The sequence below is a fragment of the Erpetoichthys calabaricus genome, chromosome 12, assembly GCF_900747795.2.
Source record: "Erpetoichthys calabaricus chromosome 12, fErpCal1.3, whole genome shotgun sequence".
Lineage (NCBI taxonomy): Eukaryota > Metazoa > Chordata > Cladistia > Polypteriformes > Polypteridae > Erpetoichthys > Erpetoichthys calabaricus.
In genome coordinates this window covers 263343-290215 of record NC_041405.2, presented here as the reverse complement: position 1 = coordinate 290215, position 26873 = coordinate 263343, and the positions used below count along the sequence as shown (strand labels likewise).

General features: G+C 47.3%; 1 protein-coding gene across 1 annotated transcript in view; it reads right to left on the bottom strand.

Moving 5' to 3' along the window:
- Positions 1-14887: 14887 nt before the first annotated feature.
- The window catches only part of LOC114661606 (uncharacterized), a 42732-nt gene continuing 30746 nt past the window's right edge, over positions 14888-26873 (bottom strand). Inside the window, exons 6-9 of the mRNA XM_051934747.1 lie at positions 23498-23860; positions 18324-18614; positions 17872-18228; positions 14888-15436 (exon numbers count right to left, since the gene is read on the bottom strand). Of these exons, the coding sequence (XP_051790707.1) occupies positions 15132-15436; positions 17872-18228; positions 18324-18614; positions 23498-23860 (1316 nt within the window). The 3' untranslated portion in view covers positions 14888-15131. The remainder of the gene's footprint in view (positions 15437-17871; positions 18229-18323; positions 18615-23497; positions 23861-26873) is intronic.

Here is a 26873-nt window from a genome sequence, read left to right as displayed (position 1 = left end):
CTGACCACTGGGCAGTCTGAGGTAACACATCAAGAGTGGACACAGAGACACGGGGGGACTGGACATTTCAACAAAGGACAAGTAAGGTAGAATGTATCAGTCTGCTGGCTGGTGGGCTTGACTGTGAGTGGACATGGGGCTAAAGATGACCTGATCTGACCACTTTATTGTGAGGCAAGATAAAGAAACAAGGAACCTGTATGTATCAGGAGAAAGACTATGGATGGGACTGCAGGACACTTTGGTGTGAAGGTGGCCATGTGATGCCAACCTGTGTCCAGCAATAGAGAAATAAGCAGAGTGAGGGGTCCGCACCACCATAATTAGTGACCTCTTAAGGTCCAACCACCCACCTCAATATTACTGTGAGTTTTAAAGATGAGAAGAGCTGACCAGGTGACACTTCAGCCAGGGTGGACACAAAAGTCGCACAGGGATGTGTATTGTAGTTGGAATCAAGAAAATCTGAAAACTTTGTCTTCTCACTAATCTACAGAGAGTGTTAAATGGCCACAATGTCCTTTCTGACTGTCAGTCCCAAATGACCACTGAGTCACCCAAGAGTGCAGACCGACTCCTGAGCTTCAAGACAAGGGGTCAAGTGGGTGACATCTACAGCTGTAAATGTGACACACTTGACAAATCAAGAGAACACGTCTGAGGAGCAAATGAATTTAAGTGTCATGTGAAAAAAATGTCCATCAATTGAAGAAAGAGCAGGTGGACAAGTGAAGTGCAGCTCTGGTCAGCTGGTCCAGCTGGGCAGAAGGAAACAAGAAAAGTGAAAAGTCACATGACTGGGGACAAGAACAGCTGACAGTGAAAATTCCAACTGGATGTGTGGAGGTCAGTGGTCAGCAGTGACAGAGGAAGGCGAGCTGAAGAAGACACTTGGGGTCAGCATGGGTGGTGATGGAGTGTGCACATGAAACTCACTTCAATCTCATAAGATGACTGGCACCTGGTATGAGACGTGTGACGGATGACTGAGACACCTAGTACAAGCTGTAAGAAATCAAGCTGAGGTTCCAGCTGTCACATATTGGGGGACCAGTGGTCAAGATGAAAAAGTCAGGGATGACTGACCACGGCAGACAAACAGCCAGGTATGTTTGGAACAGGGATAGCTGGGTGGTCTTAGCCTTTGTGGTGCTACCTGTCAGCACCCTGGTAGGAGTTCCATTCAGTGAAGTGCTGTGCCACCCCACACCTCTGTATCTACTCCAGAGTGTCCAACTGAGTCAGCAGAGCAGCTACAAGGTGAGTGGCCAGGAGTGCCAACTGTTACATCATCAAGTCAAAATCCAATGATGGCACTGGCAGGATGGCAGCGGGCACACAGTCTGCTGCTGCCATGTGTGGGGGTTGTCACAATACAGAAGGCTTTCACAAGGCAGCTCCTGTCCTAAGGGTCAGTGTGGCCAGCAGTGTGTGTCCAGTGATGAACTTGACCACCATCAGAGACTGTGATGCCACCCCTCCATGGTGAATCTGCACAAGTCAGCAAGGATCTGGACGGGACGGGACGGGACAGGATTGCCAATCCTGAGTCTCAAAAAGTTAAGGCACTTTAAGGGTGTTGTTGAGGGACCATGAGGGATCATCAGTGGACCACCAAGAACTTAAATCACTTAAATCTCCTGAGGTCCACAAGCACGAGTGACCAGGGAGAACAGCCGTGGGCAGAGAAGCCTGGGCTGGTCTAGTGTTCAGACCAATGGTAAGCCTGACAGTGTGCAGATGACCACTCTAGTGTCCAGTTATAAAGTGGTAGTGGTGATCCATCCAAAGGCCCTGAGCTTCAGGCTCCGAATGCTGAACTCAAGTCAATTAACATCTTTGTCAGATAAGTAAGGTGGGCTGCTGCTAGATGGTCCCATCCCCTGAGAGCCTGTTAGTTAAACTGGTGTGATGGGCTTGATGTGGACCTGCAGCAGTCATGTTTCGTAATGGAGGAATGAGACAGAAGACCACCGGAGACTGAAGGCACCTCCACACATTGGATTCGACACTCAGCACCTGGAACTGGAACCAGTAAACTGAGACACCCACCCAGTCAACAGGTGGAAGTCTCAAGGGGATGTGGACTGGGGGGAGTTGGGCAGTGAAAGAATGACAGTTCCAGTTGGACAGGAGAGTAAAGTGGAGGATGACACCTGAGTGACAACACATCGTCAGAAAATGACGAGAAAATTAAATTAAATTAAATTACAGAAACGGGACTGGAAACCAGCAGGCTGGATAACAGAAGGAGGAAAAGAAAACCAAACGGAAAGTGTGCAGCTTAAATAACACAATTTAAAATGGGGGCGACATAAAAGGAGGACAAACGGTGGCGGCAGGACTCAGTGACAAAGAAGTATGGGACAGGGTGACAAAGTGGAGGAACGGAGAGCCGTGAGCGGACATAATGCATCTTAGGAAAAAGATTGAATAAAAAGAACTAAAAAGAAGAAAAGAACAACCCATCAGAGACACAAAGGGCAACAATAAGCAGGATGAGCGCAGCATCCATTGTGACAGAACACCAGCCAAGTGACTCCGTGATTTGACTTTCGAGTTTGTTGCTGCCGAAGAGACATGTCCAGCTTAACGGGACTATGTGTGCGTGTACGAGACACAGTGAGCTACACAGGACAACACAACACGACACAGGGTCACCCTAACAGCGGCATGACCCTGCTTATATAGCGCCATGTATGGACACATCACAAGCGGCACATTCCTGCAGTTGCAGTCGGGTACCTTAGTGGGTTCAGTTCAATGGGCTCCAACTTCCCACAGTGGGCTCTTCAGGAGGGACCCTGAGGTCAACAGCAAAGGCCTTGAAGTGACAATCGGGGGCCACTCTATCTGTGTGGGGATCAGTGTCACAAAGCAGGGAACAATTGAACAGGTTAGGTGCAATCATCTTTATTATAAGTGAATAAAATAAAAACACTGCCTTTTTGTGTTGTCTGATCATTCTACTATCATCACCTTGTTATTCCAGGACACTTCCAAATCTTCTTAATCCTGTTAAGGGTCACAGTGGGGACTGAAATACATTGGAGTCCACTCAGTCACACACTGTCACACGCTGGTCATTTCAGAGTGACCAATGGAAGACCAGTGGAGAAAGAGGCTGGGCTTGGGTTCAAATCCAGGACCTGCCCACCCATCACTTGCTATAAGTGGCTCAGCCATCAGGATGGTAGAGTCATTTAAATTTCTAGGTGATGTGCTGCCACAAAACCTTAACTGGGACTAACATCACAAATACTATCAGGAAAGACCATCAGAGGATGTTTTGCGTCAAACAAGACTTTCATTTGTGTTTACTTTGTGTGTTTAATTTTAGCTCAGATGTTGTGTGACCAACGATGGCTACACCACCGAGCTCCTGAGAGAACACCAGCACTACGTGTAATGCAGGCAGAGGACAAGAAGGGGGGACAAGCAGGTGGTGACAGCAAACTGTCAGGGACAGTCGAGGGGGGACAGGTGACAAAGGAGACGCTGAACGAAGACGAGTATGTGAAGGGCTAGCGAGGAAGGTCACAGTGTTACAAGACATAGTGGGCAAGTCTGAAACCACTTTAGGGAAAGGCAGTCCACCAGATCTGCTCTTCATTTGAACCATCAGCTCAACAAATCAAAGGAAGACGTGACGTAATTGAACACAGCCTTGAATTCTGGGATACAATAAAGATGCTAATACAGAGGACTCTGGGAGAAATATGCAAATGTACATCACATGCTGGGCAGAAGTGTTAACCTGTCAGACTGGTTTATGATAAACTCACCAGAGTGTATGTGCTTGTAAGAAGATGTGCAGTGGGGGCTTTGGGGGACTTTGATGGTGAATTTGGATCATAAAATTATCTTAAAATAACTTCAGATTGACAGAAGTGCAGGACCACCAAGAGGAACTGACAGCCATCTAATTGTTGACTAACGTCCGTTACTAAAAATAGCCATCAAGTCACAGTATAAAAGAAATCACCCGCCGGTGTGACGCAGACGGATATTCACGTCTGGAGAGAGATGGCGTGAGGCGGACAACATTAACATGGAGGAGTGACGCTGGCGTTAGTGTGAGAATGCAGCGTCTGCTAGGAAAAGGAAAGACCAGGAGCACCAAGGCTGCTTCACTATGGCACCTCATTTTAAGAAGAGAGGACCCCCCTGTCCTTCAAATGGACTCGGACTTGAATCATTCAGGTGGCTTCTTCTCTTCTCCTTTTCACTTCTGATATTTAATGCCCGGCCAATAATCAGAGGTTATGATTAACGTGAAGTTTGAATATCTCCTCGCTTATTAAAATCATCTGCTTGTTCCGTGTGATTCCTTGTCTGTTTGGCTCGTTTGAAGGCAGCGATCGGGCCTGGGAATGTCCTTAATGTCTGCTGTGGTGCCAGCTGTGCTCATTCTGCTAGAATCGAGCGTTTCTTTCAGGAATAACGATGAGGAAGCTGAAGGAGGCCCTGCTAAGGTACTGAAGCTGAGGTCACCTGCCTCTGTTGCTGCCCCTCTAAAGGTGGCTTATCTGGGAGGTCCCAGCAGCAGCAGAGCTTGTGAAGTGACCTTAGTGAAGGCACCGTGAGGAGGTCACCAGGGAAAGTCACAGGCCTTTAGACCTCTAAAGGGACTCCTGCCTGCTCAGTTTTCAAGCTGTGGTTGTCAGCCTCAGCCAGATGGCTCGACTTGATGTGCGTGTTTGAGATTTGAGTGACGAGCGGATGTCACGTAGGTACGTATTGTGGGGTTGTAGCACCGGGTGTGAAGTGTGACACTGTGATCTGTGAAGTTTAACTCCAGACACATTCTGTTATGAAGCCATGCAGTTCAGCTGAGTGACAGAATCTGCCAGGGAGATGAAACATGTGACGTGTGACACAGGCAGGCCCTTTAAAAGTACTGATGTGGCCTCATCGATATACCAGGTGAGACACAAAAATAACCGGACTGGACTCGGGGCTTTCCTGGAAAACCATCTGGAGGTCGGCCGGACGTGAATCCTAGAACTCTTATCATCCCCTCCTACATGACCTCTCAAACCGCTGACCAGCCAGGTATATCACGTGAAGAGCCCAGTCGGTATTTGCACAACAAGCGTTACACGAGTTGCCGCGACAATGTCAGGTGAAAAAAGCAAAGAGCAAGACAAGACAAGACAAGACAAGACGAGACAAGACGAGACAAGACGACGCTCCCGCACACAATCTTTTACCGTAAAGCAGTTTTTGACTGTCAGAAACATTCCTGTCCTCTCCTCGATCATCCTCCCTATTCGCCCGATTTATCTCCCTGTCACATTTACTTCCTCACGAAAATCAAAAGTGACCTGAAGGGAAGACAGAAACGGAGAGCCTGTTGAAGAGCCTCAAGCAAGAAGACTTCCAGCTCTGTTTGAATCAATGGAGGTTACGGAGCGGTGTGGAGATCACGAGGGGGACAATAGAGAAGGTGACGATGTTTAGAAGGCTGTAATTCAGCAATAAATATTATTTTTTTTTACCAATCTGGTTATTTCTGTGTCTCACCTCGTATACAGTCAGGGTCACAGTCTGCGGAGGCCATGAGTGATTAAAACAAAGAAAGGTGCTGTGTGGGCACAGACCAGAAATAACACAGACAGCTCAGATGGCAGCCGCCCATACCTGGCCAGGGTGCTAAAAAATTAAAATGTTCATAATGGCGAGGATCCGTCACGAAGCCACAAGTCGTACCCAAGGCCACCGTAGACTCTGCTGAAAACTGGCTGTACATTCATCAGCATCCCCCTGAAGAACTGGATGATGTCTGCGTTGCTCCATTGGCTTCTCTCTGGCCTGGAGACGTACAGTAAGTAGAAATGACTAGGCTGCACTGGAACTGGGAGTGGAAGCTCCGTTTTAAAGCAACTTAAGTACATTTAGCTCTTTTGGTGTCATATTTGTCACCTCATGGTCACTAAAGGGACGTGTCTCAGGCGCCAGTCTGTTCTGCACTCACTGAAGAACTCGACCCCAGTGAGCAGGCGCCCCCTGCTGGGCACAGGGATGGACACAGTGTGACAAAACGAGACTGCAGACATGATGAAGGTTTGGGACAGCCACCCGTATAATATGTTCCTGACCGCAAAAATAAAGAATTGTAACACCAGAGTAGTTTACAGGACTGAAATCCAGAGCAGGGGAGAGAAGCTTTATAGGGAGTCTGGGGGAAGTGATGTCGTCCTCGGAGCGGGGACCAGAAGTGACGTGCTCTGAGCTGAGGCACTGGCTCCTGAAGGAGACTTAGAAAGAGAGTCAGTGCACCCCGCCGCCCCGTGGCGGACATGTTAACATTATTCTCTGAGCCCTTCAGCCGCCTCCCATTCACACGTGTGTGACAACGGAAATCAAGGCCACCAGCATAAAGAGTCTTAGAGACTGAAGTGCCCGCATGTCCCCCCTGCCTGAAGTTCAAAGTGTTGTTTCTGGTTTGTTTTGTGTTATTTTATGCCATTTATTTGTTTGAAAGTTTATTTTATTTATTATGTACACTTTTTAAAGTTTATGTTGGAAGAAGGGGGAGGGCCTTGGTTATGTCCCTTGTGTTTTGTGGGTGGTCCCCCAGTGGGCGGAGCCAGTAACATCCCTCCACCCTCTTTAAAGGAGGACCTCCCAGAGTTCCTTGCGGTTCATTGAGTGTTTCTTGTGTTTCTTGCGCCTCGTTGCTTTGCTTTGTGGTCTGTTTCTCGACTACGTCGTTGGTTTTCGTATTGGGCTGCGCTTATTGGTGTTTTGAACCTCTGCTCTGTTCCTGACTGTACTACTGGATTCTCTATTGGGACTTTGCTTGTTGTGCATTACCTTCACTTTCTGGCGTCTCCTTTGTTCTCTTCACAGCCTTTGCTCACAATAAACCTTTTATTTTAGAAAGATTTCTCTCGGCCCTTTGGGTTTCTAGTCGGGTTGTTGTACCTGTTCTTTTGGGACTCCCGTATTTCACGACACCTTCGTGGACCACAAAACAACTCCTGGCTGGTGGAAGGAGCAGCCCACCTCCATTCAGGGTGCTGACCCCCTCGATGAGTTTGACGACCCTCTCGTCAGGTGAATTTCTCTCTAACTGATTAGGTTTTTGTAAATGAGGACGTGTCACGCGCTGGCATGTTGTTCTGAGCCCTTCACTTGTGCTGATCACTTTTGTCTCCTTGTCTTGTCACACTTGTTCCCCAACAGTCACTCTGATTCCTTTGACCGCTTTTGTATGTCGCTTTGGATATAATCCTCTGCTAAGTGTCAATACAGAGCAACCTCCACATCTACATGAGCCTGGTAGGCAAACTGCAGAGGGTCAAGATGGGCTGTAAGCAGAGGTCTCAGCTGATTCAGGACCACCTTCTCACAGGTCTTCATAGTGAATGAAGTGAGAGCAACTGATTTAAAAACCTGGTTGGGTATTGGGCTGCCCCTTTATTGGCACTGGGACTACTCAAGATGTTCTCCTCAGCATTGGACCTTCTGTAAACTCCAGGAAAGGGAGGGCAGCTGCTGAAAGACCCCCAGAGCAGGCTGGCACCTGTTTTCAGCACCCTGGATCTCCATAGTCTTGTTCATGCTGAGTTTGGGCTCCGACTTGTCTTGGAAGTGAACTTAAAGGCTGTGAAGGAGCAGAAAACATCAGGAGAGATGACTGACTGAGGTGAACTGGACGTGATAAACTGATTAAATTAGTAGTTTGTAATATCAAGTAATATGAAGGACCACCTTAATATAGAAGAATGACCGGGGGGCTTTGGTGGTCCGGCCATGCAGACTGTAGATGATCCTGCCCATTGCTGGTTGGTCTTGTTTGCTTTATTTTAGACCCCTTTATCTAATTGTACTCTAATATAGCATCACAGATTTGGAAAAAGGTACTGGGGCATCGCTAGCTTTAGTGCTTACTGGGGGCTTAGCCCCCCATGTTACTTCCAGAAATCTAGCACTTGGTGGTCTGCCTAGGAATTTTACACAAGTCAGTCATGACATCTCAAAGATCAGGGGCCGGGAGCTGGAGATCATAACACAACGTGGGGGTGATGCTCTCGACGTTCTGGACGCCTAAGATCAGGGGGCTAAAGCCCCAGAAGACCCCGACCCCTGTCCCCCACAACAACGCCACTGGAAGGAACGTGACAGAGAATATAAACTCCGCTGTTTATCAATGCGTGTCTTTTTTTTTTTTTATTTTCTCCTGACGGCTCTCAAAGATCTGTGGATGATTTCTTTGGACGAGAGCGACTGCGCATGCCTCAGAACACCGAACAGCCAAGTGAGCGCGAGTTACGGCACATAGCGCGGTCTTTTCTGCCATCTAGTGGCTCAGACTGCGCACTACACGCAAAGGATTATACTCGCCACTACTCGACTTGGCCAGTCAGAGTTAGAGCGCATGCGTCACATGCGGTGCGCTTTGACGTCTTTTAGAAACACTAATAATATTAATAATAATAATAATACATTTTATTTATATAGCACCTGAAATAAACTGAAATCAAATTAAGTTAAATTTTATTTCTTTTCAATTGTGTAGTTTGTTTTCTTTGATTTCATTTTATCTTTTTTTTATGGCTTCTCTTCATTTCACTTTTCATTTCGGCTACAAACGTGACGTTGAGCCAACAGCGAGCCACGCGGCAGCAGTTGGTCCCTTCAAGTCAAGCCTGCCTGTGTCCCTAAGTGACCCTGTTACTGACCTAAAGTCCACTCAGTAACGATGACCAGAATGCTGAATGACCGTCCTCTCTGATGATCTACTTCACAGCCACCTTCACTAAGGGACAGATTCTCAGACAAATGACCCAGGTCTCCAAGTGTCCTCTTGCTCAAGGTGACCCTCTTCAATGTCAGGGGCCACTGGGTGTCACTCGGACCTGCTGGACATTCCAGACGTGTTCACAGCCCACTCTTTGATTTCACTCTCCTCGTTTCCACACCAGCACAGTTTATATAGCGCCTTTGACAGACAGTCACACAGATACACACAGGATCTGAAGCCGAGGACTCAGAGGGTGGTCTGCTGTGGCCTGAACTAAGGTGGGCCCCACTACTCGGTCACTGTGACCCTAACGGCTGAGAGGTCAGCAGCCTGTCATTTATTTCCTGAAGCTCCTGTCCCCTCGCCTTTGTCACCTTCCTGACGAGCCTCTCGCTGTATTTTCACTGCTACTTTGTTTCTTTTCTCTTCACGTTTGTCACTCGCCCTTTCCATGTTTGTGGTCTTCACTGTGGACACGCTGGCCGCTGTTCCTGTCCTGCTCCCAAGTCACCTTTGTCACAGCTGTCATCTTCCTGAAGGTTGGCAGTCCCACTGGCTGAAGTTTGTGAAAGGCAACGGAGAAAGAAAATTCAAAAGGTGACTTCATGACAGTCCTGATGTGCTGCCGTCTGTCTGAGCTCCTCTGCCCCATTTGAACCCTCGTCCATTCACTGACCCCAGCCTGGCCTTTGCCCACTTTAACTCTCCATTTTCTAGGACCTCCTGCTTCAGCTTGGACTGCCAATGGTCAGTAAATTGAAGGGTAGGCTGCAGCAGACAGAAGGGGCTCGGCGCCTCAGGTCGAGGTGTCCTGCTGGTGAATACGGTGACAAGAGTTGGGGTTAAGGGTCAAGGGGACCTCAGGAGATGAAGGTTTGGCTCCAGATGTGCTCATCCAGCTGCGTCTTCTTGCAGTACCTGAGTGGTCTTTATGTCCACCTGCTTCTTTATAACTTTTGTGTCTCATTAGCACAGACGTCCCGAGGTTCCCACAAATCACAGAGGACGATGTTGATGGCACTGATTCTGTCTGAAGACACTTGTGATTAGTGATGCAGGACTCGCTTTACTCACATTGCATGTTGGAGATCAACACCACACATCAGCTACAGACGTGAAGGTCATTGAACACTAAAAACGATCGTCTTGAGCATACACTGTACTGTCGTGATGGCCGCTTTGTAAACTCCAACATGTGGCGCCTCTCTGACACGAGAGACATGGGGTCCAATAGACCCTGCGCTGTCACAAGACGATCACCAGTTTACGCAGACAAGACTCCATACCAACAAACGAGGCGTATGTCTCTCATTATGTCTCTCCAAAGTATTTATTAACTTATTTATTTATTCACGAAGACCTGCGTCTGGCGCTCGAGACTTGACAGAGACGTCCCTGTGCTTTGCCAGTCCTCTGTGTGGGCTCAGGAGCAGATGGCGGCTCCACGAAGGCGTATTCTGAAGGCCACACATCCTTAGAAACCTGCGCTTTGTTTGGCAGTCACAGCAGAAATGGCTCACGTGGTGCCACACAGGTCACGGCCCAGGGGTCTCACTTCACTTTGGTTGGATTGAGACGACGACTCTTTGTGGCCTTTGTCTGCTAATCCTTGAAGTAAATTTAAACTGCTGTCCTCAGACACTCGGAGAGCAGGAGAACAAAGCAGACGGCCATCGATATGCTGAATTAGTGTGGAGTTTGTGAAGTCACTCCATGCAGGTCTGTTTGTGAAGACAATGGAGGACTTTCACAAGAACCCTGCAGACCCCCCTGTCCACGTGTGCTGAGCCCCTCATATGTACAAGCAAATCAGTAAGAACTATCTGGGCGGACTGGGACAGAAGAGATCTACAACTGTAATGTGGATGGGGTCCGCAGACCGTGGAGGGCCCACCTCATTGATATGTCAGCCCACAAATGTGCAGGACTTGAGCTGAGAGGGGCCTCCTCGGCACTTTGCTCTTCGGGGGTCTCTAAAGTGTCAGACATTTTAAAGCCACACAAGCACATCTGACTGCTGCTTCAGGATTTCTTGGCCCACACTAAGTGACCCTCGGGGCCTTCTAAACTGACACCATCTTAATGTTCATCCCCTCTGACACAGCAGGACCCCACCTAACAGATTGACGGATGGACATGTTGATCTTTTAATGGACCCCAGTGGTCTTGAGGGTCTGAAGTGACTGGACTTGAGGTGGGAGCCCCTTCAGCCGCTCTGACTCTAAAATGTTAGCGTTGTCAAAATCAGCGGCCTTAATGGTGGTCTTTGCTGCACCCGCATCCACTAGAAAGCTAGCAGTTTTGACTTCGACTGCTGAAGAGATTTAAGGTCCATCTGAAGAATTCTGACGAGTGTTTGTCATTAAATGAGTTTTAGTTCCTCAGAAGATCCACAAATCCCTGCGCTGGAGCTGTTGGACTCTGCACAGTCCAGGAGTCGGCCTCCTGTGCCTTTGGGCTGTCATTTCTAGTTTCCCTCGCACTTCGATTCGTTTGTCGCCTCTCCAGTGACTAAACTGACAGACCACAGGGTACGAGGGTCACATGGGCCTCTGCTGTCTTAAGGACCCTCATAAAGCCGAGTGTCCCAGCTTGTGATTCTTTGTCTTGAATCTGCTTATTAAAACGCACGTCTGCTGCCTCGGCCTGAGCGTCAGTAGAAGTGTGAGAGTCAGCGGCGTGCCGTTTACGAGCCTCTTACGCCTTCCTTTACAATCCATTCATACGTTTATTAACACAAAGGCGTATTTCTCACAAACCCCTGTAGGCTTTCCTAATGATCTTCAGGGTCTTCTTCAGATGTTTCCTTTTATTTCACTCCAGTCTCATTTCCGAGTCAGTAAACTCATTAATCTTTTAACTCCGTATCATCGTCATTTAATTAAACTTTCATTGATTAACCCCTCGTTTCAGAATGGCCCTCAGTAATTCTCCACAGTCCCCTTATTATCCCCCCAGGACCCCAGGGCCTCCGTACTTCCACCATGACATCCCCACCAGCATTATCCACTCTCCCAGCAGGACGTCCTCTCAGTGGAAGCACGCTGGCACTTTTAACCTCTCTGAGCGCCCAAGTGCTGTTGCTCCCCGCTGTCCTAAACCTTTGATCTTCCAAAGTGGCAGGAACTTCACTGTCCGCGACAGCCAGCTGGGTATGCGAGGTGGTGATGGGGCATGGATGGCAGAAGTGGCCTGCTGATTGTGATTATAAGGAGGCGGTGGTGTGCCAGGTGCCCATTCATCGTCCGCCTGGTGACATTTTCAGTTGCAGGGGGCTTTAGGTATTTGGAGGTAAAGGGTTTTGGCCTGTGAACCCTCCACAGAATTCAGATCGGGGGGCTGCCCTGACTGCTTGTGCTGATGGTCCCACATGTTTTCTTTCATCTTTTGAATTTCTTTCTTCTGATTTCCCAGTTTACTCACCATCATTGATTTTTCATGTCTGTCATACAATTCACCTTTCCAAGCTTTAGAAGCTCTTCCTTTAGCCAATATCTCCTACAAATGAGCCCACCTGTCCCACCTGTGCACTGGCCACTGTGCTAAACCGTCAGTCTCTCTGTGCCATTTCTTATTATATTTATGAATATCAGGCCCATCGGTGCAGCAGGACTCAGTGTACCTGTGCTTACTTCACCATTTTGACTTGGACTTTGTTTTTGCCCCTTCGACACTAAATTAGCACCAGTTTAGTTAGGAGAAGTGCTCCTTAGTTTATCAAGGTCCCTCCTTGGTTTTATTCATTAACTAGTCTGCTATATGTGCAGGAGAACAACTACTTACACCCTCAAGGACCCCCCTTGAGCCAAACATGAATGTGTAAAAGCAGAAGACCTCTGAGACCCCCAGCTGTTTGGTTTCCGAGCTCTGTGATAAAGGCCTACAGACAGACTTGAGTTACGTGTGTGAGAGGGGGATATCTGAAAAGGCAGACCCACCTCATGGAGTGAAGTCCCAGAGCATCAGAGCACTTCAGAGCAGTCTGATCCCACTGCTGACACCAATAACATGGAAGGAAAATAAGCCACAATATCTAATTTAAGAGAAGGGGGTCTCCATGAGCATTAATGCTGATCCAGAACTGCAACATTAAAGTCCCAAATGGCCCTTTAACACCGTGTGCACTCTGTAAAGTGTGGAAATCGTCCCCTTCTCTTCACCCTGTCACAACTCAACACCAAACTGCCCAGTTTATGTCACACAAGAGGCAGGTCAGGTCTGGTGACTCTCTGGTGACCCTTTGTTAGCAAACATCTTCTCACTTTACTGCTTACAGAGATCATGAGTGGTCTTCTCAGTGACAGCCCCACTTTAAACTCCGAGGTGCTCCTTTAACACAAGGGGGGCACAAGTCACGTCACCGTCAAGTAACATTAATGGCCGCCTTCACTGAGCCTGACAGATTTAATAACTGCCTATAAAGACACAGATTTGGTTCAAACTTCAGGTAACGAGTATGAAACTATTTCAGACCCACAAAACCCACTTGAGTACTAAAGATGATAAAATATAAAAACTCTGTTGGGCTAATGACAGGGGTTAAAGTTCACAGAGCAGAATACAAACCCCGAATAGACACAAGCGGCACATCAACATACTGTATCTACACACAAGGTGACCGGATATTCTTCACAGTGTTTAGTATCCAGGAGTGGGGGGCCGGGGGGCTCGTGTTGTAAACAGCTGGTTTATTAATTGTGTGCGTTTATTTAGGATTTACTGTAACAATTGAATTTCTGTGCTTACATTTGCTCCTCTTGGTGTCTTCTGCACTTGTTCTTGTGGCTGTAGGAAGTCGTGTTGATCACTCACAGACATTTCATTATTTTTTATTTTTAGTGCCACAGTAAGTGATCTGTAGCTCACATTGTGGTGGGAATTGGGGTCTTAAGGAACGGTACACTCAGTCACGCCTGTCAATGACCCGGATAAGGAACGGTGACATTGGCAGTGGGTCCAGGGCACCACAAAATGGTGGCAGCAGTGGGATGGGCCAACTCTTTTGAACTCATGCCAGGGTGAATCACTCATGTGAAAGTGTGTGCCAGCTGGTTGGGCTGCTGGGCGTTCATTTAACAGAAAGTTATGAAGGTCACAGTTCAGAGCAAAGTGAAGTGTTGTTTCAGTGGAGAACAATCACTGGTTTGAGGAAAAGGACAAAATAAGAAAAGAGAAGAAGAAGAAGAAGAAGAAGAAGAAGAAGAAGAAGAAGGCGGAGAGGATAACTTCAGCTGTGTTGACCTCCTCGACTCTTGAGCAGCATCTGGATGTGACTTGCCATGAAATCCACCATTTTGAACTGTCTTGGAGTATTTTGGGGCCTCAGTCATCTTCTCAATGGTTGTGCTGTCCATTCCATGAAGTCACTGCTTACTAAATGGCCGCGTATTTTCAAGTTTGTTCAGATCAGCGCAGTTCCCAGGCCACTCCAGTATGTTCATTTGATCCTCATAAAACTTTTCCTCATTTGTTTCGATGTGTGAAATGGGCGTCAAATCTTGTTGAAGATCTCCAGATTGTGTCAAACACCCACAGATGACATTCTGGTGTTGCTTCTGGCTTTGGTTTCCTGGCCAGTCAAGGGTCTGATGTGCTCACCACAATGCACTGAACTTCTCTCCAGTAACATTGTCCCAGAACTGACAAAGTTAGAGATGAGGAGCTTACTGGTCAGCCCATTGTCAGGTATGGGTGTCCAGCCAGTCTCATGGGATAAGAGGACAAGAGCTGGAGTTCAGGAGAAACGGTCGAGGTGACCTGACAAGAGGTCAGTCAGGTATGTGGTGGCTATAAAGGACCAAAGGACATGAAAACACCAGCAATGGGAACACATGGAGTGCAAAATATGGCGTCCTCTCTCCTCACCTCCTGATGACAGACACATGGGGAGCACAGAGATGTGAATAAGTTGAAATGAATAAAAGTACTAAATGACACTGGAGGACCTGCAGAATTAAGGGGTCGCCATCTGTCTTTCTGAGCTGCAGTCGCTGACCACTGAGGATCAAAGCCCAGCACAGACCTGAGCGGGTCACTCCTGAGGTCTCCCACTCATGTGGTCACTCTCACACATTCACTCACCAGTTTCACTTTCTCATTCTTTTAATTTTTACTTTCCACCTCTGAAGACACAACTTCAGAGCACAAGAAGCTAATTATTTATTGTATATAGCGCCTTTCAGGTTACAGGAATATACAAACGCAGTACAGCACAGCTCGTATTGACAGTGGGGGGCCCCAGACTGACACGGGTGAACGTGCGTCATCCTCACATGTGGCTTCCCAGCGGGCACGGGTTCAAAACGCCGGGGGTAGGCGAGCAAGGCGAGCAGGGGGCGGAGCCCCCTTGTCTCTACTACTAAATCATCAGCTGAGGATCTCACTCTGTTAGTTCAGATTCTGCTCTGAAGTAGTATTTCATGTTGGACATCTCATACTTGGACTTTGGTTTGAATTCCACCTGTGACATCACTTGGTACTCGTTAACGTCCATCCAAGGTACATTTTCAATCACTTTAGCAGGCCACTCTTCTGCCTCCTCTTCATCTCCTCCCTCCTTTTTCCTCCTTATCCACTTCATCTTAACGTTTTCAAGAGGATAGTTGCCTGAGCTCACACACTGCAGCACACAGAGATCTTCAGTCCACAAGACTTCCTGTGGTCCTCTGATAACAGGTTTAGAGACTGTGGAGAGGAGTGGACAAAGGACAGCAGTTAGATGACAAAAGGGACAGAGTGACCACCTGCTCTAACCTGACCAGCACTGGCCTTGTGCTTCATAGCGAGTTCACTCAATACGACTACTACAGTTGATCAAACACTGGACCGGCCATAGTGACTGACCAGGAGGTGAGTGACCTCAAAGTAGCTACGGGGAAACACACAGAGAGTGGACAGCAGACAGGTGGACAGCAGGGTGGGTCACAAGGAGACCCTTCAGTCCTCAGATGGACGGACACACACAGACAAGCCAGTCAGGTGGCTGACCAATCAGTAAAGATGTGGGCGGGGTGTCGATGTGGTGGGCGTGACTTTTAAATTTACTTGGTGCTCACTTTTATCTACTGGCGGTGAGTTGGTCTTATGTGACCATAAAGCAAACCTCAGGTCTGGACCCCCACCGAATGCTGTGACTATCTGACCTCCTGCCAAGCTTGACTGGACCGGACCCCCTGTCTGACATTCATTCTGATAACATAAAAGTCACGTTACGGCCAAACTGACAAACCTACAAGTCCTTTCCCTCTGTATGGGCAGTTCAAGTTCTTATCTCCTCCTCTCCCACGTACCCTGATCCTAACACTCCTGCTGCACCAGTTTTATACAAGACACCTCACATTACCTCAAACATGGACACTGGCACATCCCAGGGGGCTCAGCGGCCAGCCAGTGCATCTCTGATGCCACATCTCAAATCCTATATTCAGATGGCAGTCAAAGGGCCACATGCACCCCCTTCTCCTCATCTGGCCCATATGCGGCCCCCTCTACTGGTCTGGAGGTGTTAGCAGCACCTGCCAATTCACCGCCCTACTGATATTCATGCCAGCTTTCTGAGGCACATCATCAACATGGACAACACTCTCAAAATCATAAACTGCTTAAGAAAAATGAAATCTGCCCTTAACAAGTTTCCAACGGTGTCCTTGTGCTCTTGTTGCAGGGTTTAGTTTAAAGTGACAGCCTACACACACTGGAGCATTCGACTTTGTCATGTTAAACACTTCAATCACGTCACCTCTTCATCTCCATTTGCTTTAGAAGTTTACCTTCTTCATTCGCTCCTCCTCTGCTGCTCTTCTCCAGACTTTCTCTTGTGCTGTTTTGTCTTTTGTGTAACATGGAGACCAAAACTACGTTCACAACTCCAGGTGAGGCCTGACTAGGCTGTTATATAATTTAAGTATGGCCTCCGTTGATTGTACTGCACACATCCTGCTTCTCATAAGGCGTACCTTCAATTCTCAGACCTTCCAACATTTCTACTTACATTCAGTAAAATTAAACTTCATCGTCCCCAAATCTGCCCAGGCCTGTCTGCAGTCCAAGTCCCTCTGTGATGATTCACCAGATTCTCGATGATCTGCCAATCCACCTCACTTGGTATCTTCTGCAGACTTCACCAGCTTGTTACTTCTATTCCTATCTAAATCATTTATGAATATTAAAGACAGCAGCGGCCCCTGCACTGCCCCCTGCTGGTCACCCAGTTCTGATGAGGTTCCTCACCCCGTCACCCTTCCTGTGTCTGAGCCAATTCTGCCCCCACCTACACAGCACACCCTGAACTGCCACTTCTTTAGTCTGATGCCCACCTGTCATGTGGCACCTTATCAGATGCTCTGTGAAAGTCCACATCAATGACATCACAAGCTCCACTCTGGTCGTATCCTTCTGTTGTTTCCTCACAGCACGTCAGTAAAACACGACCTCCCTCTTCTGAGCCCACGCTGACTGTTCAGTTAAACTCCTGTTCTTGCTGCTCAATGCCATCCTTAATATTTCCTTCCATTAATTTCCCATGATGCACATGAAGCCCACTGGCCTGTAGTTACTTGTATCTGCCAGTCACCCATTTTAGTTAATTTGATAACATTTGTACCTTCGACTTCTCACAAACATCGCATCGCACAACAGACCTTTGAAATACGCACATCAGGGGTCTCTGTCTGTGCCCACCGACTCCCTTACTGAGCACTTGAGGTGAAGTAAACCTTAAAATCAACTTCACTGCTGCTGTTTGTCCGGGAATTGAATTGGAAAGAAAAACGAATTCATGTCAGATAAGAAGAAGCACAAGAGATGGAGACTCGAATCAAAGTGCTCTTCTAAAAGGGGAGCTTCTTAAATGGAAAAGGAAACGGCAAAGAAATTACTAAAATCAGCTTGTGTGAAAATAATGTGCTATTAGGACCATCAAGGACATGGCAGGGACACAACTCTCATAAAGAGGGACATCGAGTGACACGTCAGCACAAACACAAATGTCCGAGTGGTCAGCTGACTGTCCAAAAGTTCAATTGGGGGGGGGGGATTCGGGCCTCGCGATGACAACGAGTCACATGACACACAGAAGCGGGGTGCAGACAGACACATTCTCGTGTTCACATCATACTTACATTTCAATGTAGTTGGCATGACTTGGCACACACAGGGCTTCTCTTGTCCAGGGTATTTCACCTCACAGTTGTACTTCATCTTCTTTTCTGACTGATCTTTACGTTCAAATCGACGACATTGCACATATGTGAAGGTGTTATCTGCTGTCCTCACATAATAAGACTTCTCACTGTCCTTTTCGATTTTCCAGCCATCACTACCTGCGGTCACTTTGTTACTTCCGTCTTCATTGCTCCTCCACCAGGTCACCTGGACCTCCGGCTTATCTAACATGAGACCTTCCACTTTACAGAACAGTAAACTGATGTTGCTAGGATCTGGGCACATTAGGCACTTGACTGTACAATTAAATGAGGCTGAAAGTAAAAAACACAGACAGGCTGATTAAGTCAGAAGGCCGACGTCCAGCAGCTTACCTGAGCTCACTGAGTCCACTGCTGCACTCCTTTACCTTTATTGAAGGTCCTCTTTATTGGCTTCTTCAGGACATCGTGTCTGATCTCTGCGCTGATGTTGCTGTTCAAGTATTCATCCTTTGTGACACGACAGACACTCTCCGTTATGTACAATTCTAATTTCTCATCAAAGTTTTCACTCCTCATTTCCTCTTTTCTGTTTTTTCCATCCACAGTCCACACAATCGTCCATTCCAGACGGCGGTAGTCAGACACAGTGACATTCAGTGACACATCACCTCCTTTATGAGTGGTGTCTATGCATATCTCACTCACAATGGGTTTGACTGTATGACAAAAACAGAAGAGGTCAGAGGTCACAGGTGGCCCCGAGTCACATGTTACATTCACTTTACAAACCTACCGGCTGCAGACCCCCAGCTGCACACTCAGGACATCAAATCGAGAGCCAAACAGCAGACCCTGAGCTGCAGATCCACACTCGTCTGTTACACTCGGTCACCGGTCTGCATTCTGCACTGTGGCACCACCAGGTCCTCTTTAGCACACCCAGTGACCGCTGCTCTTGCTGCCACCCCCAGTAGATGCTCACTGAATGGCCTGCTACTCCTCACCTTCCTCACCTTCAGTTCCTGCTGCTCGTCTACACTTTGCCTTTTACTTTCCTGTGTCTTAGGAATGAAGCAGTAAGACCACCCAGCAGTGCCACCTGATCAGGATGTAAAATGCTTCGCTGTGGCTTCTGTGTGTCCCACAAGGCTTCAGTCACACGTGTACAGGTGGTCTTCCTCTTTATACTCTCACTTTCGAGACCCTGGGGCTGTAAATGAAGGGAGCCGACATGCCCTGTGACTATCAGTAGCACAGACAGAGGGCAGGGCAGCACAAGTCAGTGAAGACCACAAGTGTCTACAGCACTTGAAGATCTGATTTGAAAACCAAGAAATTAGAAATCTCACCCACCTTCATGGAGGAGGCTAAAGGAGATTTGAGCACTACGGTGCCATGGCAGTGCGGAGCTCATCCACAGGCACCGTAAAACATGGGCAGAGCCTGTAAAGCTGTGCCAGGGACAAGGCTGACTGCCCCCCTAAGCTGGTACAAGAGGAGTCTGAAAGCCCCCAAATCAGGACCATCGCTGCTGTCACTGTCTGACACTCAGCTGCGGGTACCTGAAAGTGCGGGGATTTACCAGTAAAGTGGCTTGCTTGGCATCACCCAGTTACAGCTGCTGGTAAAAAAACAACTAAAAGGCAGGAAAAGGAGATGGAGAAATGAAGGCTGTAAGAATTAGGGAGGATACAGTGTAGTGCAAAGGTGGGAAGGGGTCAAAAAACACAAAACATAATCCAAAATTCAAAACCCAAAATCTCCATGCCAATCTAGAACAGGAAAGTCAGCCATAAACGGGGCGTCGATGGACATAACGTCAGAATGACGACACTTTTGATGGCAGTTCTAATGACATGTGCCTCATCTCAGGACGGTAAGCTGATCCCAAGTGTCCAAGACGCCCTTCTGCTTGTTAAACACGTCACATCTCGTCTGCTTTGGTCTTTATATCACCTGCTAACTTTGAATTCCACGCCAATGGCCTTTACAACAACAGTCTTAACACACTTAACGCACTCACTCACTTCTCTTCACTTCTCACAACCCGAGTGCCAGCAGGTGAAGCCGCTCAGTTAGTCAGTGCCAGGGCTTGAATCAGCAGCATGAGGGGCCTCCTGCCAGGCCAGCCAGAAGAACACAGGAGGTTCAGAGGGGGGCAGAGATCAGCAGCCAGCCACACTTGTGCTCAGAGCTCCTCAGCTGCCCACCCTGCCTTTGACCCTCAGGTGTGTCCCCAAAGTTTGGTCACCTTTGAGGTTTCTTGTCACCCAGGACAGCACTTCCCATCATTTTGACTTTCTTGTCTGACTAGCAGAGCCCCTGTTATTATTATTATTAATGGGTCCACATTAATGGTGTCACAGAAGCAATCTGTCCCCTTTGTCACAGGCTGAGGCTCAGCTTTTGCTTGTTTTGTGTTTGCCGAAGGTAACTAAACGTTCAGTGCTTTGTAATATCTGTGGAGCGCAGACTTCACCTGTGAATTCCAGTCACACATGGCAGTGAAGTAACATGAGATGTGTGCGGGTGACAGACTGAGATGCACTGATCAACATCCAGTAGCTCAGCAGAGCCACAAGGGGGCAGCAGACAATCTGATGTGATGTTTTCATGTGGAGACTGAAAGCCATGAGGACTGACTGACATCATTTATGTTAGGTAGAATGCCCAGTGAGGGCTTGGTGGTCTTGTGGCCTTGGAGCCCCCTACAGATTGTTTTTTTCTCCAGCCCTCTGGAATTTTTTTTTTCTGTCCTCCCAGGCATCGAAGCTTACTTTATTCTTTGTTATTTAGTATTGCCAAATCTTATTTTTATTTTTATATTTTTCTTTTTTTGAAACTTTACTTTCTTCATCTTGTAAAACACTTTGAAGTACACCACTTTTATGAAAACGTGTTACAGAAAAAAATGTTGATGTTGTGAGGCATCTTGGAAGTGGAATAAGCATGGGTACCAGGGAATGCCAGTGGTGCCCAGGAAATATCAAGGCATTTCCATGCCAGCTCAGAGATTTCATACCTCCAGTGGATCTCCCCAAAGTTTCATCCCAGTTGGATATGCCTGAAACACTTCCCAAGGGTGGCATCCAGGAGGTGTCCTAATCAGATGCCCTAACCACCTCAAGTGGCTCCTTTCCATGCGGAGGAGCAGCGGCTCTGCTTTGAGCTTCTCCCCAATATCTGTGCTCCTCACCTGCTCTCTGAGGCTGAGCCCAGACACCCTGTGAAGGAAGTTAATTTCTGTCACTTGTACCTGCAATTTAGTTCTTTCTGTCACTAGCCACAGCTCAACACCGTTGGTGAAGGTAAGAACGCAGATTGACTGGTAAGATCAAGAGCTCGGCCTTTTGGCTCAGCTCTCCTTTCACCACAACTGACTGGTACACATGGATGATGGACACAGAAGCCGCTCCAAATCTCCTGAGGACTGCTTGAGGTCATTGACGTTAGGTAGAATGCCTAGAGGGGGCTGGGTGGTCTCAGACCCCCTGCAGATTTTATTTTTTTCTCCAGCCGTCTCGAGGTTTTTTCTGTCCTCCCTGGCCATCGGACCTTACTTTTATTTTATGTTAATTAGTGTTCCCTAATTTCAGTGTGTCTTTCTTCTCTTTCTTCATCATGTAAAGAACTTTGAACTGCATTGTTTATATGAAAATGCACAATATAAATAAATGTGGTTGTTGTTGTTGATTGCCTGCTCCCTTCTTCCCTCACTTATGAACAAGATCCCAAGATACTTAAACTCCTCCACTTGATTCAGCACCTCATCAAAACCCGGAGAGGGCACGCCACCCTTTTCTGTTTAAGGACCACCATGACCCCAGACTTAGAGATGTTGATCCTCATTCCAGCTGTTTCATACTCGGCTGCCAACCACCTCAGCGCATGTCTGATGAAGCCAATAGGACCACAACGTCTGTAAAAAGCCAAGACGTGACCCTGAGGTTAGTAAACTGGACCCCTTCACTCCTAGCTGCGTCTACAAATTCTGTCCATAAAAATTACGAATAGAATTGGTGACAAAAGGCAGCCTGGTGGAGTCCCACACCTACTGGGAACGAGTCTGACTTACTGCCAGCAATGTGATCCAAGCTTTTGCTCAGGAGACCCTGATGGACACAGTCTTACGCTGTTTCCAACTCCACAAAACACATATACTCCCATGAACCCCAAACACTAATTCTTGTGAGGATAGAAAGCCGGTCCAGTCCAATGTTCAGCAACTGGCACGAAAACGCACATAATTCCTGCTAAATCTGAGGCTGGACCAACAGCTGTGTCCACCTTTCAAGCACCCTGGCACAGGCCTTCCCAGGGAGCCTGAGGAGTGTGAATCCCCTAAAGTTCAAACACACCCTCCGGTCTGCCACCACAGTTTGCCAGTCCAGAGGGACTGACCCCAACCTCCTAGCAATGTTGAAGTGGCCTGACAGTCAAAACAGCCCAACTTCATCCAGAGCCTTGAAATACTAATGGTGGACATCATCTACAGCAGACCCTGCTACCTGTTTGGGCTCCTTCCCTGCCAGAGAGGTCACAGTCCATGTCACCAGAGTCAGTTTTGGTCTGCCAAGGCACTTGCCACCAGAACTGCAATGAACCAGACCCTCACAGCTCCTCCTGCAGACGGTGGGCCCACTGGTGTATCACCTCCCAGAACTGAATGTCTCAAAGTAACAAAATTATTTTTAAACCCCCTTCACTAAATATTGCATTTAGGGATTTTAGCAAAGTATAACGGATTTTTTTTTTGTTTTAATTGTTTCTTCTGTGTGCCAAATGCTTTATGTATGCCATCAGCACATCTCAGCTGCCTGGCACTTTCCTCAGATCGTCATTGCACATTTATGCTGTTTATATCGTTTTCTTTTCCTTATTTCTGTTTCCCTCTCTCGTGTGTCCCTTAATAACTGCTTGTGCACCATCAGAGGTTTGTATCTCACAGGTTGAGGACCACAGTGATGGACTAATAATGGAGACAGCAGGGAGAGCCATGATGGCACTGCTCTGAGGTCCTGGTGAATGCAGACTGTCCTGTAGACGTAACACGTGACACATGGGGACATGTATGAAAGACTGAGACTAAACGCGAGGGTCCCTGGCCAGGCTGAATTCCTAACACTTACAGCAGATGCTGTCGGATATTTAGTTCTGTCCTCCTCTGGATGTCTGGGCACACAGCACGTGACTTTTAATAGCCACAAGTGTTAAACTGACCAATGAGACTGCGACACCCACCATGCCCACCGATGTCACCTCAACAACTCTGTTAGGCCGCGGTCAGACTACAGTCACATGACCTCAGCATCACCTATCAAAAGAGACGTTTACAACACGGTCAAATCATGAAGTGGAGCGGAGTGTGCAGTGTAATATGGCGTCTCCAGACAGGAGACGTGACCAATGAGCACTAAGGAGTCACGTGACTGACTAACGGATGCCACTGAGGACTGACCAGGCAGGAGGCCTCTGGACCACATGACACAGGCCAGCACTGTCCAGTCACACCATGAAGCCTATCAAGTCACCCCAGACCTCCCCATGTGACACATCATGACCCCCATTAGACAATCGGGTCACACAGACGGACACTTACTGTATTCTGCTACTGAAAAGGTCCTCTCCACTGTCCTCCAAGTCAGTCTGTGGGTGGCCCGACACTTGAACACCGCAGTCAGGAGATCCAGTGATTTCTTTTTTATCTCCAATTCAAGGACATGCTCTCCATTACAGCAGAGTTTACTTAGTGGACGTCTCTCAGCGGAGTAATCAGCAAAGCTAGTACAGGGCATCAAGACTTCCTCCTCCAGCGTCCATTTTAGGTTGGACTCACAGACGAACTGGTCATTTTTAAACCACTTCACATCGACCAGTTTAAGTCCCCAGCCTGTGAGGGTGCACTCTAGTAATCTGGGTAAAGATTTAACTGAGCTGCCAACGACAAGTGGGGTCAACTTCACTGAAATAGAAAATAAATGAGAAAAAGTGAGACAAGGAAACATCAAGACAAATAAAACATGAAGGAGGAAAGGAGATGAAGTACAAATGGAGTGAGGATGAGGAGATGAAGAAGTGGGACAAACGTCAACTACATGATGTCAGGAGCTCTGACCAATGAGAGCCTGGGGTTGTTAACATGGAACACATGCTGCCCATCCTGGGGGTCCAAGTACAACAAAAGCATGAATGTATACAATTAACATATAATTAATATTTAATAGAAAAAAATACACATCAGATACACTGAAACTTCAAATTAACTTCCATAAAATCCTACATGCTGTGTCTGACCCTCGCCATGTCACTAAACATCTGGTTTAATAAATCAAAGCGGCACCTTCAACTCCTTCATCCTCTCACTCCACACACACACACAGATAACTGAATTAACTTTGCCACTCCAACTCCACACATGTGTAAGAAATTACATGAAATCTCAGAGGTTTGTTCACCAATGGATTGCCAACTTGTCCCCCTCATCAGAACTCAGGACCCCCTAAATCCTCATGAAGCACTGAAGGTCTCTGTGCCCCTCAGTAGTCGTGAACTCGGATTATAAACTCCATTTAATCAACACCTTGAACAGCAGTAAAGCACCGGCAGTCTCTGAGTTCTCGTCTTTATTGTTTTTCTTCTGGAGATTTTCCGGCTTTTCTTGGCCCCAAAGACCCCCAGCACACCCCCCCCCCCCCCCCCCCCCCGACCCTCTGCTGGCATGTGACTTCAAACACGTAAGCAGCGGCTGATAAAGATGAGCCTGACAAACCAGAAAGAGTCCTAAACAGAGCGAACACAACTTTCAATGAAGAGCAGCTCCTCGCTGTTGACAAAATGGACAAGCGCCAGGAACTTGAGGAGAAACAACAGCTAGGAATGCGTGAGTGACAAGAGCAGCAAGAAGAATCCTCCATTACTGGTCAGCCAGTCACTCCTGCTAAGGTCACTGATAAAGAGCCCACCATGTCGGACTCCTATGCTATGCTAACACTCAGCTCTCCTCTCCACTGTGTGTCTGCTAAGTTTTAATTAAGTCCCAAATATAGAAACAAAAGACAAAAAATGTTTTTCACCTGTCAGATATTGTTGTAGGAGGCCTCTGATACAAATAATGAAGAATTTAAAAAATAATGTTTTAGTAAGTTTTTAGGAAAACATTGTAACATTGCGAGGTCAGGCCTAGCTGGAAGCAAAATTTGTCCATTGTGACTCGCGCTGTCAGAACAAATATACAGAACAACCAAGAGTCCAGCCAAGTGTGATTGGCTTTCAAAGGACTTTAACAGTAAATAGTAGGAATAATAATCACACAGCAGTCATATGTTTATGAATCATAATTTATTAAAGACATGAAATGAAAATATTATGCACAAAACTAAATGAAAACTGTCTAAGAGCCACTGTTCAGTATTCACTTGCAGTGGAACTCCCCCATCACACATGGACAGTCTCTTCTGAGCGGTCACTGGTCTCTGTGGTGTCACTGTCATGGATGTCAAAGGGCTCAGTGGTATCACCTGTGACACTAAAGATGGTCGCCCTCTCCTTGGTGTGATGTCAGCTGTGTTTGTCTGAATTAGATAAGAAAATAATTCATTAGAATGTCAAACATACATTAAAATATTATATTCAGGGAAATACTAAATATGGTAAACAGTAGACATTGATTCTTACCAGGATCAGAGAGGATGCCAGCTGTGCCTGAAACGGCCTCCTGTTCAGCATCTCTTTAATTGGAAAATTGAGAGCTTTACAGTCCCATTTATAGAGAAGCCAGGCGTCGACCATAGCAATGATGATGGAGCAGATGATGGAACAGAGTTTGTTTTGTTGGTTGGCTTAGTTTGGTTGTCTCAATGGCCTCCTCATCATCAGTTGGACAATCAGTGAGTGTCTGGTTTTCTTTGTCCACTTCATCAGCAGTTTCATCCACCTCCTCATCACTTGAATCACTGGTGACTGATTCCATCTCAACTTCACTCTCTCCATTTAGTACAGCATCAAGGATATCCTACCCATTGTAGTCAAGTTTCTTTGCTGGTAACATTCTCTAATGGAAATAGTAGTAAGAACTAGAGTATGATCAAGTATGAATAATTTCAGATCACTTACATCCTCACTTCCAGAACATTTACACCTTCATCATCCTCCCAAAGCTTTCCAAAACCAGTGAGTAGGGGTGTAAAACTGTGACATGGAGGTAGGGGGCCTGGCAGGTCCAACTGAACATGGTGTCACACACGTGCGAGTACGGGGACGTTGTATGGACCAAGTAAAGGTAATTCCATGCCAGGCCAGGGGGTGGCGGGGTACACTAAACCTTCTCCTGTTAGCTCTACAAAGGAAGGAATACCTATCTGAGTCAGTGATGATGATGCCAGTTCCGGAACCCAGAAGAAGGTCACGTCCGGTGCACAGGCTGACGTCAGAAGGACATCACTTCCAGTTCGATTCCATAAAGCCACCGTCTGTTTTGGACTCAGTATTGTCAACAGTTCTGTGTATTTTAAAAACCATTAGCAGCCAGGAATATTATACGGGTGGCTGTTCGAGTCTGTTCCTTTTTACAATGGTCAAAATGGTGAGGGGGCACCGGGAAAGGGGTCACAGGGGCTTTAACATGGCGATGTATGTCAGCCTTCTGGGATGATACACAAGTGGCCACCCAGTCCTGAACGTCTTTTCTGAGGCTCCACCAAACAGACTTGCTGGCCACTAAACGCTGGGATGCCCACTGCCCTGGATATGCCAGGTAGTGTAAAGTGTCAAAAATGCACCGTTTCCAGTTATTGGGGACAATTGGGTGTGGGTCACCTGTGCTTTTGTCACACAGGAGCTTAGCAGCCCTGCCATCGAACTGCACTTCTAACAACTGCAGGCTGGTTTCTGCCATTTTTAAGGGCCTGGATCTCCAGGTCCTTAGCTTGGTCGTCAATCCAAAGTGTATGGTAGCAAGTGTGAACCAAGTGAGGCAT